The sequence below is a fragment of the Otolemur garnettii genome, unplaced genomic scaffold, assembly GCF_000181295.1.
Source record: "Otolemur garnettii isolate 467f Iridium unplaced genomic scaffold, OtoGar3 scaffold00023, whole genome shotgun sequence".
NCBI classification, from domain to species: domain Eukaryota; kingdom Metazoa; phylum Chordata; class Mammalia; order Primates; family Galagidae; genus Otolemur; species Otolemur garnettii.
The window spans coordinates 6,397,156-6,412,982 of NW_003852418.1; the positions used below are offsets into that span (position 1 = coordinate 6,397,156).

General features: G+C 48.3%; 1 protein-coding gene across 4 annotated transcripts in view; it reads left to right on the top strand.

Moving 5' to 3' along the window:
* The window catches only part of TOX2 (TOX high mobility group box family member 2), a 136,864-nt gene that overhangs the window by 42,064 nt on the left and 78,973 nt on the right, over positions 1-15,827 (top strand). For all 4 annotated transcript variants that reach the window (XM_003787610.2, XM_012803845.1, XM_003787611.2 and 1 more), the window contains exon 2: positions 10,345-10,410. In XM_003787610.2, the coding sequence (XP_003787658.1) occupies positions 10,372-10,410 (39 nt within the window). In that variant the 5' untranslated portion in view covers positions 10,345-10,371. The remainder of the gene's footprint in view (positions 1-10,344; positions 10,411-15,827) is intronic.

The window sequence follows — 15,827 nt, forward strand, 5'->3', positions numbered from 1 at the left end:
TGATGTTTTGTTTTGATTTTTATTTTCATTTGAGAGGAGGTCTTGCTCCGGCACCTAGGCTGGAGTGCAGTGATGTGATCATAGCTCACTGTAGCCTTGACCTCCTGGGCTCAAGTGATCCTCCCACCTTAGCCTCCAGGGTAATTGAGACTACAGGTGCCCACCATCATACACAGCTAATACAAATATTTTTTGTAGAGACAGGATCACCATATGTTGCCCAGGGTAGACTTGAACTCTTGGCCTCAAGTTTGATTTTTTTTTTTTTTTTTTGAGACAGAATCTCACTATGTCGCCCTTGGTAGTGTGCTGTGGCGTCACAGCTCACAGCAGCCTCAATCTCTTGGGTTTAAGCGATTCTCTTGCCTCAGCCTCCCAAGTAGCTGGGACTACAGGCACCTGCCACGATGCCTGGCTATTTTTTGTTGCAGTCATCATTGTTGTTTAGCTGGCCTGGGCCGGGTTCAAAGGTTGGTAGCACCAATATTTGTATTTTAATTACACATTGAAACAATGTTAGCTGCCAGCCTTGGTGTATGTGGCGGGTACCATAACCATTGTGCTACAGGTGCCAAGCCAAGCTTGTTGTTTTTATCGACTAAAAAAGTAGCACCAGGGCAGTGCCTGTGGCTCAAAGGAGTAGGGCGCTGGCCCTATATATCCGAGGTGGCGGGTTCAAACCCAGCCCAAAAAAAAAAAAAAAAAAAAGGAGCACCATTCCAGCCAACTCCTGTTAGGTGTGGGGAAGAGGGTCCTGCAGTGCCCCAAAGCACTAGGCTTGCTCACAAGGCACATTCCTGGCTCCTCTTGGTGGCCATGCCAGAAGCTTTGTCCCTCCTTATGAGTGGAGAAGTCCATCAGCCCAGAGTCATGAGATCACCTTCTCTGGTTCACCTAGCTTTGACATAGTAGGGGTGGGAAGCCAGTGTGGGCTTTTGGTGGGGGCCAGCTGCCTGGACATCAGACTTAGCTTGGATACATCCTGGCTGTGTGGCCTTAGGCAAATCCCCTAACCTCTCTGGGCCTCATTTATAACTCTGGATTTCTCAGTGGGCAGAGTAAGAGTGTGCATTATACCTGGCAAAGCAGGACCTCCAGTTGGGAGGAAAGCCTTTTTTTTGGAGGGACACTGATATTTGATATTTTAGGAACAAAGCACAAAAGTCATACTCTTGGGGGAAAAAAAAATCAACCCTCCCTTGGACTTTCCTACAAAGACTTTAATTTACAAATTGCATTTTAAATTACATACAGTGGGCAGAGGCCGCAGGGGTCTTTCCCATGCTTAAGACTGCAGAGGCTTCCTCATAGCCCCACTCAATTTGTTCACCTACAGAAGAGAGGCAGTGACAGCAACCTGACCAGGCTGTGGTGAGAATTCAACAATAAAATGCAAAATAGCCAGTAATTATTGAGTGCTTTCTCTGTACTAGGCTGTGTGCTAAGTAAGCTAAGCCCTTCTTGTATATGAATTTATTTAACCCAAACAATAGTCATACTCTGTTTCTAGATCAGGGAACTGAGACTCAGTGACTTTGTTTAAAAAGTGACACAGCTTCAAGGTAGCAAGGCTGGGATTTGAAGCCAGACAGCCTGGCCCCGGACCCATGTCTGTAACTCCTGTGCTGTCATGCTTCAAGGGGTGACAGGCCGAGGTGGGCATCTGGGGCCTGGGTTAGTTTGAGCTAAGGGTTCTGTCTGTGCAGGCCTCTCAGCCCCACCCCATGTCCCCCACTCCCCCAAGCCCCCCCATGTGCCCCCCACCTCCCCCCACGTCACCCTCCACATCCCCCTGGCCCTGATGCATATCGACCTGAGAAGCTTCCACATAAAACCCGCCCTCATTGCAGCCGCCACGTTCCCTACCTCTGTCTTTTGAGCTGTATCTTATCCGAGTGTTCTCACGCCCAGTGCGGGGGCAGGTGGGGGCAGGCGGGGGGCAGGCGGGGGGCAGGCGGGAGCGTGTGTGCTGCTTTGATTGTTTCCTCTTTAGATCTCTGAGAGCCGCCTCTCGCCCGTCTCTGACTGGCTGGGGTGAGGGCTGTGCATCCTTGGTCTTTGATCTGTGTCTCTGTGCAGAGGGGAGGAACAGCAGCTTCTACAGAACAGCTGTTGCTTGGGTACTTTGGGTCAGGGCCAAATTTAAGGGGACTGGATGGCCTTGGACAAGCCCTCAACTGCTCCGAGCCTCATGTTGCTTGTGTCTGCAGTGGGGCTTGTGTCTGCATGCTGGGGACTTCCAGTGGGTTCCAGTGAGATGACCAGGCTCAGCTCTGGGACAAAATCTGGCAATAAGCTAGAGCTCACTGGCTCATGCTCACAGCAGCCTTAGATGACACTTTGGATGTCACGTTCCCTGATCTTTGCCCAGTCACCTCCTGTGTGTCCCACATCCTAGAACTTCCAAGCCACTTTGGTCTGGATGCCTCTGTTGGCAGGCCTTGTGCCTGTTCCTACTCCGCTGCACTAATGTTATCTTGGGCCTTGTCTCAGGTGTCACGGAAGAGGGCATTGTGCGAGAAGTGGAATCCATTGCTGTACCTGGCAAAACTAGTCTTCCCAAATCAAACTGAGTTATCTTCCCAGGGCATAGGGGAGTGTGGCGTCCTGGGCTCTGAGGGTGGCTGTAGCTGTGGACAAGGGGCCGTTGACAATGGAGTAAGACCATTGTTGATTGCCTGGTTCACAGAAGCAAGGATTGCAAAACTGTCACTGACCTCTCAGAATGGTCTTTAAACCGATTTCGTGATTACTTGCAGCTTTGGAGTACGGCCAAAGAATGGCTGGTCTTTTCAGATTTGGTGACCAGGAAGGTTTAATTCTCCTGTTATAGCTGTCAGCTTTTCTGAAGGCCTGGGGGGCTTCTTGGAGGCAGGGGCCATGTCGTAGTCATCAGGGATCCCTGGCACCTACTGCTGTGTAAGCACTCACTAGATAGTGTTCAAAAAACAATGGCTGCTGCGCCCTCTGTGATCTCCGAACCCCTTTGTTTTCCTGCTTGTCAGCACTTGTGATGCTCTATTTGCACGTTTGTCATTTTCCAAGGGGCAGCAAAACTTGCGTTATCAGTCCCTCGTGGTCGGGGGCGTGTTCCTTGGCATAATGTAGGTGCTCAGTACCTGGCACAACAGAGGCATTGCCTGCTCTCGTTGGGCTTCAGCACATTTAGATTAGACCTAACACCCAGGACCAAGAGTGGGAACAAATGGGAGGAAGATATGGAAGGGACGGGGTCAAGGTGAAGGAGCTGACCTTAAGTAGGAGGGAGACACTTCGTCTTTTCAGGCAAAAGGAAAGGAAGTTGGGATAGGATGATGTACAGAATGTGGGGAAGGCTGAGAGGCTTGGGGGGCATATCTGAGGGCCTCAATTTTTCAGTGACAGAAGAGACAAGGTCCTCTGCTAGACTGAGGGAGATTGAGGCTGATAAAGGAATATGAGTTTAGCATATAATAACGGTAATAATAGATAACACTTATTAAGCACCTGTCAAAAATAGTTAACATTATTAAGCATTATATTACAGATATTAACTCATATCTGATAGCTTATGACAGATACCCAGAATCTTAGGAGGTAGCAATGTAACTGACAAGTTTATTGTTTTATAGCTGAGAAAACTAAGGCAAAGGGGAGTTAAGTCCAAGTTCACCAGCAGGTAGGTGGTGGAATACTCAGATCTAGGAATCAATGCTATTACCCAGTATATTATACTACACACAGAAGTTGAATTAAGTCCAAGGAGTTTGGGCTTATAAAAGCAAGCAAGACTGCTAAGGTTGGAGTTCATTGCCAAAAACCAAAACAACTTAGGAAGGGTTGAATTTCAATGGGTGGAGAAAGGGGCTGTTCTAGGCTGATGGGGGATGGGATAGTGTGCACCGGCAAGGGTGCTGGAGTCACACTGAGGACCCCTTGGGAGCTGGGGCTCAGGGCCTGGGGTCACGGCAGGTCCTGGATACAGGGTACGTGATGGGAGTCACTGCAGATTTTGATCCGAGGAGTCAAGTGATTGCCCAAAGATCACTAGTGAGTGGCAGTGTGGAAGATGATGATTGGTGGGAGGCTGAGGAGAATTCTTCTGCAGGTGACTGGATCAGCTCTCCGGAAGCTCTCTGATGTAGCGTGGAGAAGGAGTCCAGAGTCATTCCAGGGGCACTGGCTGGGGGAGGTGGGGACGGATGATGATGAGGGAGTGCCGGAGAAAGGGCAAGTCCTGGCACATATCATGAGTTTGGTATTGCATGGGTTGAATTTGAGGTGATCATGGGCCAAATGGGGGGAAGTCTGGGGGAAATTACACATTGGAATCTGGAGGTAACTTGACTATAGATGAGGAGTTAAGAGTGAGTGACATGTTGCTACTTTGAGAATCTGTGACGTTGTCCAGGAAAAGTATAAAGAGGGTGAGGAGGAAATACGAGACCCATGTACCCACTTATCCATCTCACCCACCCATTCAACCCATTCTATCCAAGCAGGTGCCTACCCATCCAGGCATCTATCCATTCATCTGTTTATCTCATCTCCCATCCCAATCATCCTCCCATACACCTGTGCCTTACACTCACCCAGCCTCATCCATCCATCCATCTATCCATCCATCCATCCATCCATCCATCCATCCATCCATCTATCCTCTGTTCCTCCCTCTCATCCCAACCATCTAATCCATACCTATATCCTTGTCTGCCCATCCATTCCTTTGCCCCATTAATAAATTACCTCAATAACTAATCATTGTTATATTGGTTAATTGTTGAAATGTGAATATATTAAAGTAAAATATATCAATGACATTAATTTCATCTGTGTATATTCACATTTTGAATGGTGACTACTAGAAAAATCAAAATTAGGGGCAGCGCCTGTGGCTCAGTGAGTAGGGCGCAGGCCCCATATACTGAGGGGGGTGGGTTCAAACCCAACCCCGGCCAAATTGCAACAAAAAAATAGCTGGGCATTGTGGCAGGCGCTTATAGTCTCAGCTACTTGGGAGGCTGAGGCAAGAGAATGGCCTAAGCCTAAGAGCTGGAGGTGGCTATGAGCTGTGATGCCATCGTACTCTACCGAGGGCAACACAGTGAGTCTCTGTCTCTTAAAAAAAAAAAAAAAGAAACAGAAAAATTACATATGTGGCTCCCATTTGTCACTTGCATTATATTTCTGTGGGACAGTGCTAATTTATGCAATCTCATGGTCATCCATCCCTTCCCCCCTCTGTCCATCACCCATCCATTCCTCCACCCCATCTTTTACTCCCTGCCTCCATTCTATCTGTCCATCCACCCACTTAGCACATCTGTCTGTCCCACAAATATTTACTTTATATCTGTCATGAGTCAGTGACTCTGTGGGTCATAAGAATGAGAAACTGAGGCTTAGAGCAGTGACAGAACTTGCCTAAGGTGGCGAGCTTGGGGGCCTATTTACTAAGTTTCCTTAAATTTTTTTTTTTTTAAAAAGCTTAGGGGGAACAGGGTGTGCTTAGGTTGGGGCATGGCTATTTGAATAGGGACCCTGGAACTCCTGTCCCAGAGAGGACCACACAGACCCTGTAGAAACCTCTCTGAGCTGTGTCCCTGGTGTCCGTCAGGAAAGGGTTATCCCTACACATTCGATATTTGCAAAAATGTGGGTTCTTTCAGATTCCAAAACTCATTTCCATGACAAAACTCTTGGGAAGAGAAGATGAAGGCCTGGCTTTTGCAGAACAATCTTCCAGCTGTAATGAGGACTGAAGATGGCAATGGGAAAAGGAATTATAATTAGAATATGAAATGGGGAAAATTAATCTATTCCAGTCGCTGGTAAGAGGATGTTCTCCTGGCATTTCATGGAAATTCTGAGGCTGTTGATTCTCCCTACATTCCCCCTCTCCTGCATTTTAAAGCCTACAGAAGGTTGTGTGTGTGAAAGAAAGATTTTTGACCTAGAGACTGATAAATTGTGAAATCTGCACAGAATTTAAGTTCAGGTGCATCTCTGCTTTGTATATCTCCACGAGCACCTGCAGTGTATGTATTGGCGTGTATGTGAGCTGCATTTATACAGGTGCAAATACTTGGGGTATTTATACACGTCTGGGCGTGGCCTCCCTTCCCTTGTGTGCATGCCGTGGGCATTATATACAGTCATGTTCAAGGGCACTGGTATGTGCACACACATGCTTGTACCATGCACCCATTGGTTTGTGTACCTATGGGTGTAGTACATGTGCGACTAGGTGCTCTCTTGAACGCTGTGTTGTGTGTAATGTGAGTCGATGTGTGGTGCATGTGTGTGCCCCCATCCTTGTGCCCTCAGCATATGTCAGATACCTTTGTGCCCATATTCAGCGTATGCAGTGTGGTGGGTGAGGATGTGGAGTTTGGGATCTTGTCTGTGCGCACACACAGAGGAGGTAGCCCTGCTATGTCTGGGGACAGCAGTGGCTTGGCTTTCGGCTTCATTCCTCAAGAATGGGTCCCAAATGAGGAGGGAATGAGGGGGTAAGTCTTGGGCTTTGGTGTCCTGAGGTCAAGCCAGGGGATGCCTGGCAGCCCTCAGGGTCCCCTTTCCCTCTCTAAGAGCCCTGTCCTGGTGGAGCCCAGGCAGAGGTGGGCAGAGAACTGGCTTCCCCTCTGGCTCAGGGTCTCTGCTCTCTTAGTCACTGGTCCTCAGTAGCTCCAGGGCACCATGCAGAGCATTCAGGGGTAACTGAACTGAGGTGACTCAGGCCCTGTCTTGGGAACCTCCACTAAACTCAAAAGCTGGAAGCATCTTTGCCCTGGGATGTGGCAGCTGTTTCTTAGGTGTTGGTTGAATAAATGAGTGAATGAATAAGAGAGACCCTCGTGACCTCATGGGTACCCATTGCCCCCAGTCTTGCTTACCCCAACACACACACACCGAAATCCAGGCATCTTTGCCCTGCTTCTCAATGCCGTGGTCGCTGCTCACCGTGGATAACGCCTCCCTCTCCTGAACCTCTAGCACAAACGTATTACACGCCTGTTATGTGCCAGGCCGTGGGCTAATTATTAATGTGGTAGGATCTAAAAAACCCTGAGTCCCTGCTGTCAAGGAACTTGCAGCCTAATAGGAGAGACAGACCAGGAAAAAAATCAAGTTATTCTCAAAGTCCAGTTTCTCCCCCACTGTGTGATCTTGGGTCACACTTTTTCCTCTCTCCATTAGTTTCCTTGATTTTAAACAGGGAAAGACTACTTTCTTCATTGGTTCATTGGGAGGACATGAGATCTTTTATGTGAAGCATTTTTCTCAGGGCCAGATACATTCATTCACCACATACTTATTTATTTCCTATGGGGTACATGCAAAACAGATGATGGCCCCTGCCCTTGTGGTGGCTGTGTTCTAGCTAGCATTTAATAAACAGTGGCTGCTACAAAGGCTTTTCAAACATCTTGTCTTCTGTCTCTCTGATGTATATTTCTGTATTTTTAACCTGTACCATACTGTTTGATTAGTATTGCTTTATGCAATGTTTCAGACACTTGATTAAACTTAATGCCCCCCATTTCTAATTATTCTTTCCATTAGAATATGTTACTTATACATTATGTATGATGCTTACAAAGTCTTTTTTATGTTAAAGAAACCAATGACTGTATCCAGGAGCTTTCATTGAATGTGACACTACCCTGCCAGCTTAATGCCTGTGCCTGGTGCTGGGGGGATTCAGATATGACCAGGACACAGTTCCAGCCTCCATTTTGGTCCCACTCCAGGATAGATGGCAAATGTGCAGACAGTCTGTGTTATGACAGGGACAGCCAGAAAAGATGAGAGCATGGTAGACCTCCTGGGGGAGGTGCAGGCCTTGAATCATGAGCTCTGGGTGCAATATGGTGGGCAGGGCTCTGTACGGGGGTCAGTGCATAAACTCTAGGCGTGGCACAGACTTTCCTTTTGATAACTCCACAGTTGCCAAGGAACTCTGCCCATCCCTGTGCTGAGAGGCTCTAGGGTGTAACCACCAACCCCACTGCCTCCATGGGAAGACTGGCATGGTAAGGGATAATATGAATATTGTAGTAGCTGCATCATTCATTTGTTCATTCATTCAGCAAACATTTATTGAGCATCTACTCTGTTCTGGGCACCATTCTAGGAGTTTGGGAGGCATCAGTGTACAGATAGACTAAGATCCCAGAACCCCGGGAGCCTCTGTTTAGTAGAGGAAATCCAACCATAAGCAATGATCATAGTAAATAAGTAAATTATAGAGAGTTCTAGAAGGTAAGGAGGTCAGAGGGGCTATGGAACAAAGAACAAAGTAAAGCAAGGAATGGTGGTAGAGGTGGTGGGGGGCTCTCAGCCCACAGGGGTAGGGGGCTGGCATCTGAGTCAGGTGTTGAGCAAAGATTCTCCAAGTGAAGCTGGGGGACCTCAAGCATGGTGGTGGGAGTGAGTTTGAATTTCTATAACCAAGGGCTACTTGGTCATGTCTATCCAAATTATAAACACACAGACAGTTGGGCTCAGCAGTCATACAAATTAATCCTATAGCTAAACTCGCACCCAGGATAAATGATAGATGTATAAAAATATTTGGTGGAGGAGGGAGGTACAGTGCAGGGAGCCCAGCCTGCCATGGTCCTCTCTCAGAATGATCAAGAATATCAGCTGAGTCCCCGTGAAAGGAACACAGTGGGACTATAGTGTTTTCTATTGGTCAGCTACCTGGCTACTCTTGGCTGTACTCTTGGGAACAGTGTCGGAATAGAAAAGACTAGAAATGATGCAACCGCCCATGCACTCAACTATTTAATAGTTAAGGATGTTACATCCATATTACGGGATATGAGGCACAGAAGACAGAGCTATGTTTGATATAAAACATGTTCCAAGATGTGTTGTTAAGACAAAAATAAGGTGTACAACAGGGTGTCTGGTATGCTGCCATTTGTGGAAGGAATGACTGTAAAATGTATATATGGTGACAGTCTTTGAAAGACACAAAGCAGCTGCCAGAAACACGAGTCTCTGGGGAAGGACAATGGCTGGCTGGGAGGAGGGGTGGTGTTGCTTTTTGTACTTTTAGAATTTTGAACCATGTGACTATTTCCTAATAAATAAATCATTCAATTAAAATAAGATGGCTGGTTGCCACTGGTGGCCCACCCAGAACCTGTTACCAGCCAGCACGGACATTTCCCATCTGCTGTGAGCGCTGACAACAAATGGCTGGCAGCTGGTCCGGTTAACCCTGGAGAGTCATCCTTGGCCAAATGGGGACCATCGTGCTCAGAAGGTCATGCATCCGTGTGTCCCCTAAGGGCAGCTCACAGCCAATGACTTACTTACACGGCCTGCAAAGGCTATTCCTTGCTTCATTTGGAACTGACAGTACAGTGCTGTTTGTGCCCTAGAGCTCCCTATGGGGTCAGACTGAAGGAAGTCATTAGCTGAGATTACCACCTGGCTCAGCTGCATTCATTGCCCTGTTCTTCTTCCCTCCCACATGTACAGGTTATGTTTAAAGAGCAGTCCCTCAAAAATCACATGAATTTGAACCCTTGCCTCAGGCTCTGCTTCTAGAGAACCCAGAGTCAGACTGCTGTGTAGCTCAAGAGAAGGCCACTAGCTGTAATCGAGTCAAGAGCTCAGCAGTGCAACATCTTCTGAAGAGGGGAGCATGATCATTTGATAAAGGAGCCTCAGAGGTTTGGACACCTGCTCAAGGTCACACATCAGGGCAAAGAGGGAGCCAAGGGCCCCAGGACCCACATTTCATCCACTGCATCTGCTCCATTGTAGGGACGTCTTCCTGTATTCAGCGGTGGCAGCTTCTCCAAATACAGGATTGTATTATACATGTGTCCCTGTACACACACTGTTTCTCCCACAACCCTCACTGTCTGTGGCCAGGGAAGGCCTTAGGGGCTAGGATGGGATAGGTGAAGGGGCAAAGCCACAAAGCCAAGAAGTATGTCTGGGGCAAGCTGTCATGGCCCCAAGGCTCTGGAGATCTGGGTCTCTCTTGGAACATGAGATTCTAGCTTTAGCTGGTCACTTGATGTTGTTTTGGCCAAGGGAGGTGTTGCATACTTCCAGGGATGGGAAGCTCAGTACCTGATGCGGCAGTCTTTGGACGAAGTCTAGAAGGCAGAAAGGTTTTCCTGTCTTCCTCCCAAGTATGATTAATGGTGTGAACCTGAACCCCAACGGGCCACAAAAATGGTCCAAATGGGGCCTCTGCCTCCTGGGCTCTGATCTTGGCTTCTGCAGGCCCCCCCGGCCACGCTTTCAGTCCCGTGACCTCCTCTGGCTGCTTCTCCTGGAGCCTCCTTGAGAACATTTTAATCAGAGCTGCTTTTCCCTCTCTCTCTGTTCTAGTTTGATGGTGACAGTGCTTACGTGGGGATGAGTGACGGAAACCCAGAGCTCCTGTCAACCAGCCAGGTGGGTGCACTGTCCTCCCTGCCCGGGGGTCTCAGCCTTGGGCTGGCAGAGCTGAGCTGCTCCTGGGTGGAGGAGGGAGGGTACAGAGCAGGGAGCCCAGCCTGCCCTGGGCCTCTCTCAGAATGATCAAGAATATCAGCTGAGTCCCCTTGAAAGGAACAATCAAAGTGGGATTAGAGTGTTTTCTATTGGTCAGCTACCTGGCTACTCTTGGCTTAAAACAGACATTACTGAGAACTGGATAAAAATTGAAATGTGCTGCCCACATTTCCCAGGCTCAGAGGGGAGTTCTCAGTGGCACTGAGTCAGGTGTCCTATGCCCCGGCATGGCCAGCCTTTCCCCCCTCATAGCACCCGTGGAGCGTGTTTTGGTGTGGGTGTATGCAGAATTCTTCAGCCCACCCAATGCTGTGCAAGGCCCCGGGGGAGCATTATGAATATGGCACAAAGGGAAAGGACCAGAGCCTTCTAGTGAGAACCTTGCCAGTGGTGAAGGAGGCTGACTCATCCCTGGGCAAAGCTAGCCCAACCCCCAGCCCAGCCCTCTAGGGGACATAGATGCCAGTGGGAATCAGAGACCATGGAGAGTCAGGTCTCTGAAAATTAATGTTCCTCTCAGCTGGGAGCATTTTCATTATAGACGATAATGCCACAGGGTCCTCACTGCAGGCTGAGGGTCCAGGAAGGATGCCAGGGATGGTGCTCAGGGTGTTGGGACCCTGGGGAGGGTGCTCACTAAAGCCTATGGCATGATAGAGCGTGGTTTCTAAAACAGTGATACCTGTAGGATGGCACCAGGTCCGGGTGCTGGATGGAGAGGCAGGAAGTTCCACAGCTGCTGAGAATCTTGGGGATGGTCCGGCCCGGAGCTCACCTCCACCCTGTCCCTACTGCCATTGTCACTGTAGCAGTCCAAGTTGGGTGGCCTCTCAGCTATCAGGCTGGGCCCATGTTTTCCAGCTTGGGCAGCAGAAGCCTATTAACTTACATCACTGATGTGCCCCATTCTGTGGTAGGTCCCATGGGGGCCATTGATGAGTAACACAGAGGCCACAGGGGACACTCCCAGTGAGGAAGACACTGCAGTTCAGGGAGACGTGGAAACTCCACTGCCAGGTGCCACATCCTCTCTCCTGTCCCTGCAGGGCTGCTCGTGTGGGGGCTGCCCTGCCATGTCCCTTCTCTGGCCTGTCCCCATGTAAGCCCTGCACTGCTGCTGCAAAGCTGTCTTTATATTGCATGGATGTGTGTCGGCCTGATAGACTGGGGGTCTAAACTCCAGGTCTGGGAAGTGGGCATTTTGGAAGACTCCATGGAGGCCATTTAATTGCATACAGTCAGCTTGTAATGTCGTCATCACGACAGACCAGACCTCGCCTGGAACATCTCATCTGAGCCTTGCACAATGTTTAAGTTGCAATGTGTTAACATATCGAACCCTGGCTTTCAGAACTATCTATGGTAAATAAAGTTGGTTGTGGCTCAGACCCTGATGGAAAGTTTTGGCACCATCCTTCCCCCAAGAAGAGAAAGTGGTACTCCATGAGCCTCTGGGTCTGGTCAAGGCTTGGGCAGAGGGGAGCATGGTTCTTTGGAGAGGTGACTCAGGGAAAATGTCACCTTCCCCAAACCATTGACAGTATCAAGTTCAGCTGTTCACCCAACATCTTGTGGTTTGCGAAGTCTTTTCTTCAGTGGTTATTTCAGCTGATCTGCAGAAGAGCTTTGAGATGAGTAGATATCACTGTTAAGCTCATTTTATAGAGGAGGCAACTGAGGCTCGAGAACATTTGCCAATTCAGCTCTGGTGACTCAGCCTGGGAGTGATATAGGTGGCCTTTGGACCTGCACAGCAGGGACTTAAAGCTTCACACACTTACCTTGTCCTGTCTGTGGAGAGCCCCATTCTCACTCTGAGGCTGCCACCAACTCACTTCTACAGAGAGCTCTTCGTGACCTCCAGATCCAAATGGGGTCCCCTTTCCACGATTCTTCTCGTGGCACCAGATCACTTTAATTCATGGTGCTGGTCACTCTTTGTGGTCGTCTATTTGTCTGTGTAATGACTTAGTTATAATGACATCTGATTTTCACCCTAGATTGTGACTTCCACTGGGGGAGGATCTCTCTTGTTCACTGCTGTGTACCCTAGTGGGGTACAATGTTTGGCCCATAGCACTCAGGAAATATTTGTGTACTGAGTGAATGTGGTCCCTTCTCTTCCTTGAACTCCAGTTTCCCTAACAGTGAAATAGGGTGGTTGGACTTCCTGACGGTCCTTCTAAATCTTTTGTGCTATCACCCAGAGGGGCTTCCTAACTTAGCACTTTATGAAAAAGACATCAGAATGTTCAGAGATTAATTAATTGGTGGTATGAGCCAATCTTAACATGAGTAAATTTTGTGATTGCAATCCAGACTTCTTATAGTGTATCAGTTTTGCTGAATAGCAAACACCTTAAAACTTAGTGGCTTACAACAATAAATATTTACCTACTTCTTGATTCTGAGGGTTGGTGCTTGGGCTGGGTTCAGCTGGTGGCTCTTCTGGTCTTGCCTAGGATCACCTTAGAGGCAACAATAAGTTACCAGATCAGCTATGGGCTGGTGTGGCTGGAGGCTCACTTTTGTTCCGCATGGTCTCTTGTCCTCCACCTGGCTAGCCTGAGGTTGTTCACGTGGTGGAAGAAAGTTTCCCAGAGCAGACACTGCAGGACCCTAAGGTCTGGGCTTGAAATAGCCCACAAGATTACTTCCAGCATGTTCTCTTGGTCAAAACCAGTCACAGGGCCAGTCTAGGTATAAGGGTATAAGTCATCTCCTCTTGATAGGAGCTGCAAAGTACTGTGGCCTTTTCCAATACTACCACATATAGGAAACATAGGGGATGCAGTTCTTGCTGATTTTGCTGAAGAATAACTTAGACTCTTCTGGGACCTGCAGCTCCCCATGGAGGGGTGGGACTCCACTGGCCTCTGGTCTTTAAGGTTGAAGGTTCTGTATATTTCCTTCCAGTCTTTTCCATGGAGTGCTGCTTGAACTGACATACCCTCCCACATACACACATGCTTCGTCATTGAGTGTTGTCTCGCCAGTTGTCCCACTTGTTGGATTAAGAATTGATGTAGGGCGGCACCTGTGGCTCAAAGGAATAGGGTGCCAGTCCCATATGCGGGAGGTGGTGGGTTCAAAGCCCAGCCCCGGCTAAAAACCGCAAAGAAAAAAAAAAAAAGAATTGATGTACACGTGAGCCAAACAAAGGTCTCATAGCCACTGAGGATTCAGAGGATAAACAGTCCAAGTGGCATAAAATGCATTTTGTAAACACATTAAAGTACAAAATTTGCTCATTCAGCAAATGTTCATTGGGTACCTTTTATGTGCAAGGTTCTGGATATGAGTGGGAAGCCATTTCTGGAGAACTTGTTTTCAGAACCTCTGATTTTACCATGCTACAAACCTGCTTTTTAATATTAGCACATCTCCTGAAGCACCATGTTCTTTGCTTGGAAATCGCAGCTAAGCCTGTCTCCAACTGGGTATGTATTAGCTGGACTGCGTCCTTTGAAAAAATTTTTCAGACTAGCCCTTCTGGGGCTTGAAGTTTCTTTTGCAAATGCATGCTCCATTGTTGGCTTTCTTGCAAGTCTCCTCCAAATTCCTGCATAGCTGCCTTACCTTCTATACATTATCCCTCCCAAGGAGCTGGGTTTCTTTTGTACCAAACTTGCCTGGGTGTGGTGGCGTGGCGTGAGAATGAGATAGGGTCTCAGACAGGGCAGCAGTGGATAGAGGGCCTGGTGCAGATCAGCTCTTTCCGCTGCTGAAAGCAGACCCTGTCCAGGAGTTATAGGAATTGGTATTTTCTGGTTATGTGACCCAGAAGAGTCTCCTTCTACCTGGGATGAGGTGAGGAGGAAAGGAGGTGGGCTTGGGACTTGGCAAGCTCTTCCAAGCCTCAGCATGGGCCATGTAGGGGACCACACCCTGCCTCCTAGGTGGTGAGAAGTATAATAAATGATGTGTGTGCTGTGGATTCTGCTGGTATCTCACTAAAGTGTCACCCACTGTCCAGCTGCTAACTACTCACAGCTGCCCCTTCTTTGGAAAATTGGCCTCTGTCATATGGGAACTGTGAACCAAGGAGGAGACACAGGGGAGTGGTCTGGAAGCCGCTCCCCTTTTCCCAAGGGGAGACAACTCTGCAGCTCTCCATGGGGTTCTAGCTCTCTCCAGCCAGACTCCAGCTGAGGCCATACCCTGTCCCCACCATCACCCCAGGGCCTCCTCCTGTCTGTCACTCTCATAGGCATCCCTGTCTCAGGCGCCACTGCCGGGAACTCTAAACTAAATATGTAAAGCACCAGTGTTCAGGGAAAACAAGCTGTGACTTATTTTTATTGTCTTTATTACCATAAATAATGCTTTGGTCACACAAGATGAGTCTCCAGTCACCCCTGGTGCTCATTTACAGTGCTGTGATGTGTCTTTGTATGTGATGTTTCCTGGGTGGGAATTCCCCAGTCATTTTCACCCAGCACATGCCTATTTGTTCTTCTAGGGGCATTGCCAGTGTCACCTCCTCATTACAGCCTTCCTACAGTTTTCTACTCTTGTGGCTTTAAATACCACTTCTGCTAGAGATCCCAGAATCTTTGCTAAGGGTTGCCAAAAGAACTTCTCAGTGTATGTGTGTGTGTGTGTATATGTGTATGTATGTGTGTATCTGTGTGTGAGAATGAGACAGAGTCAAAGGAGATTAAGACTGAATGACATGATCAGATTTGCAGCTTTAAAAGCTTTCCCAGGTGAGAGTCAATACAGGGAGACCCAATGGGAGGTGTGGTGACAGGCCAGGTAAAGGACCATGTTGTCCTGGATTGTGGCAGAGGCAGAGGACATTCAAAGAAGTAGATGTGTTTTGGAAAGAAAGTCAGAGTCTTGACAATGATGGACATAGAGGGAAAGAGAAGTAAAGGCGGACTCGCAGGCTCCTACCATGAGCCCATTGTCAGCAGGGTGGCACCATTTTCTGAGTTGGGAAGGCCCAGGGAGATGGGAGATGGGAGATGGGAGATTCAGGCATGATGAGGTCTAACGTAGACCTCATCTGAGGTACTCATCCTAGGGGAGATGTCCAAGAAGTAGATGGTTGCAAAAGTCTGTAGCTCACGGGAGAAGTAAATATGAAAATTCTCAGTCCCTATGGGATTTAAACCATGGAGGCAAAGGCAAGTTCTACAGAGAGAAGGAAGAGGAAGGAGAGCAGAGGACCAATGACTCTGAAATGTTGAGCTCCAGCCTTTAAAGGCAAAATAGAGGAGGAGAAGACTGAAATAAACTGAGAAGGCGTGGTTTGAGATGTAGGAGAACTTGGAGTCTTAGAAACCAAGGGCAGTGTGTTTCAAGAAGGAGGG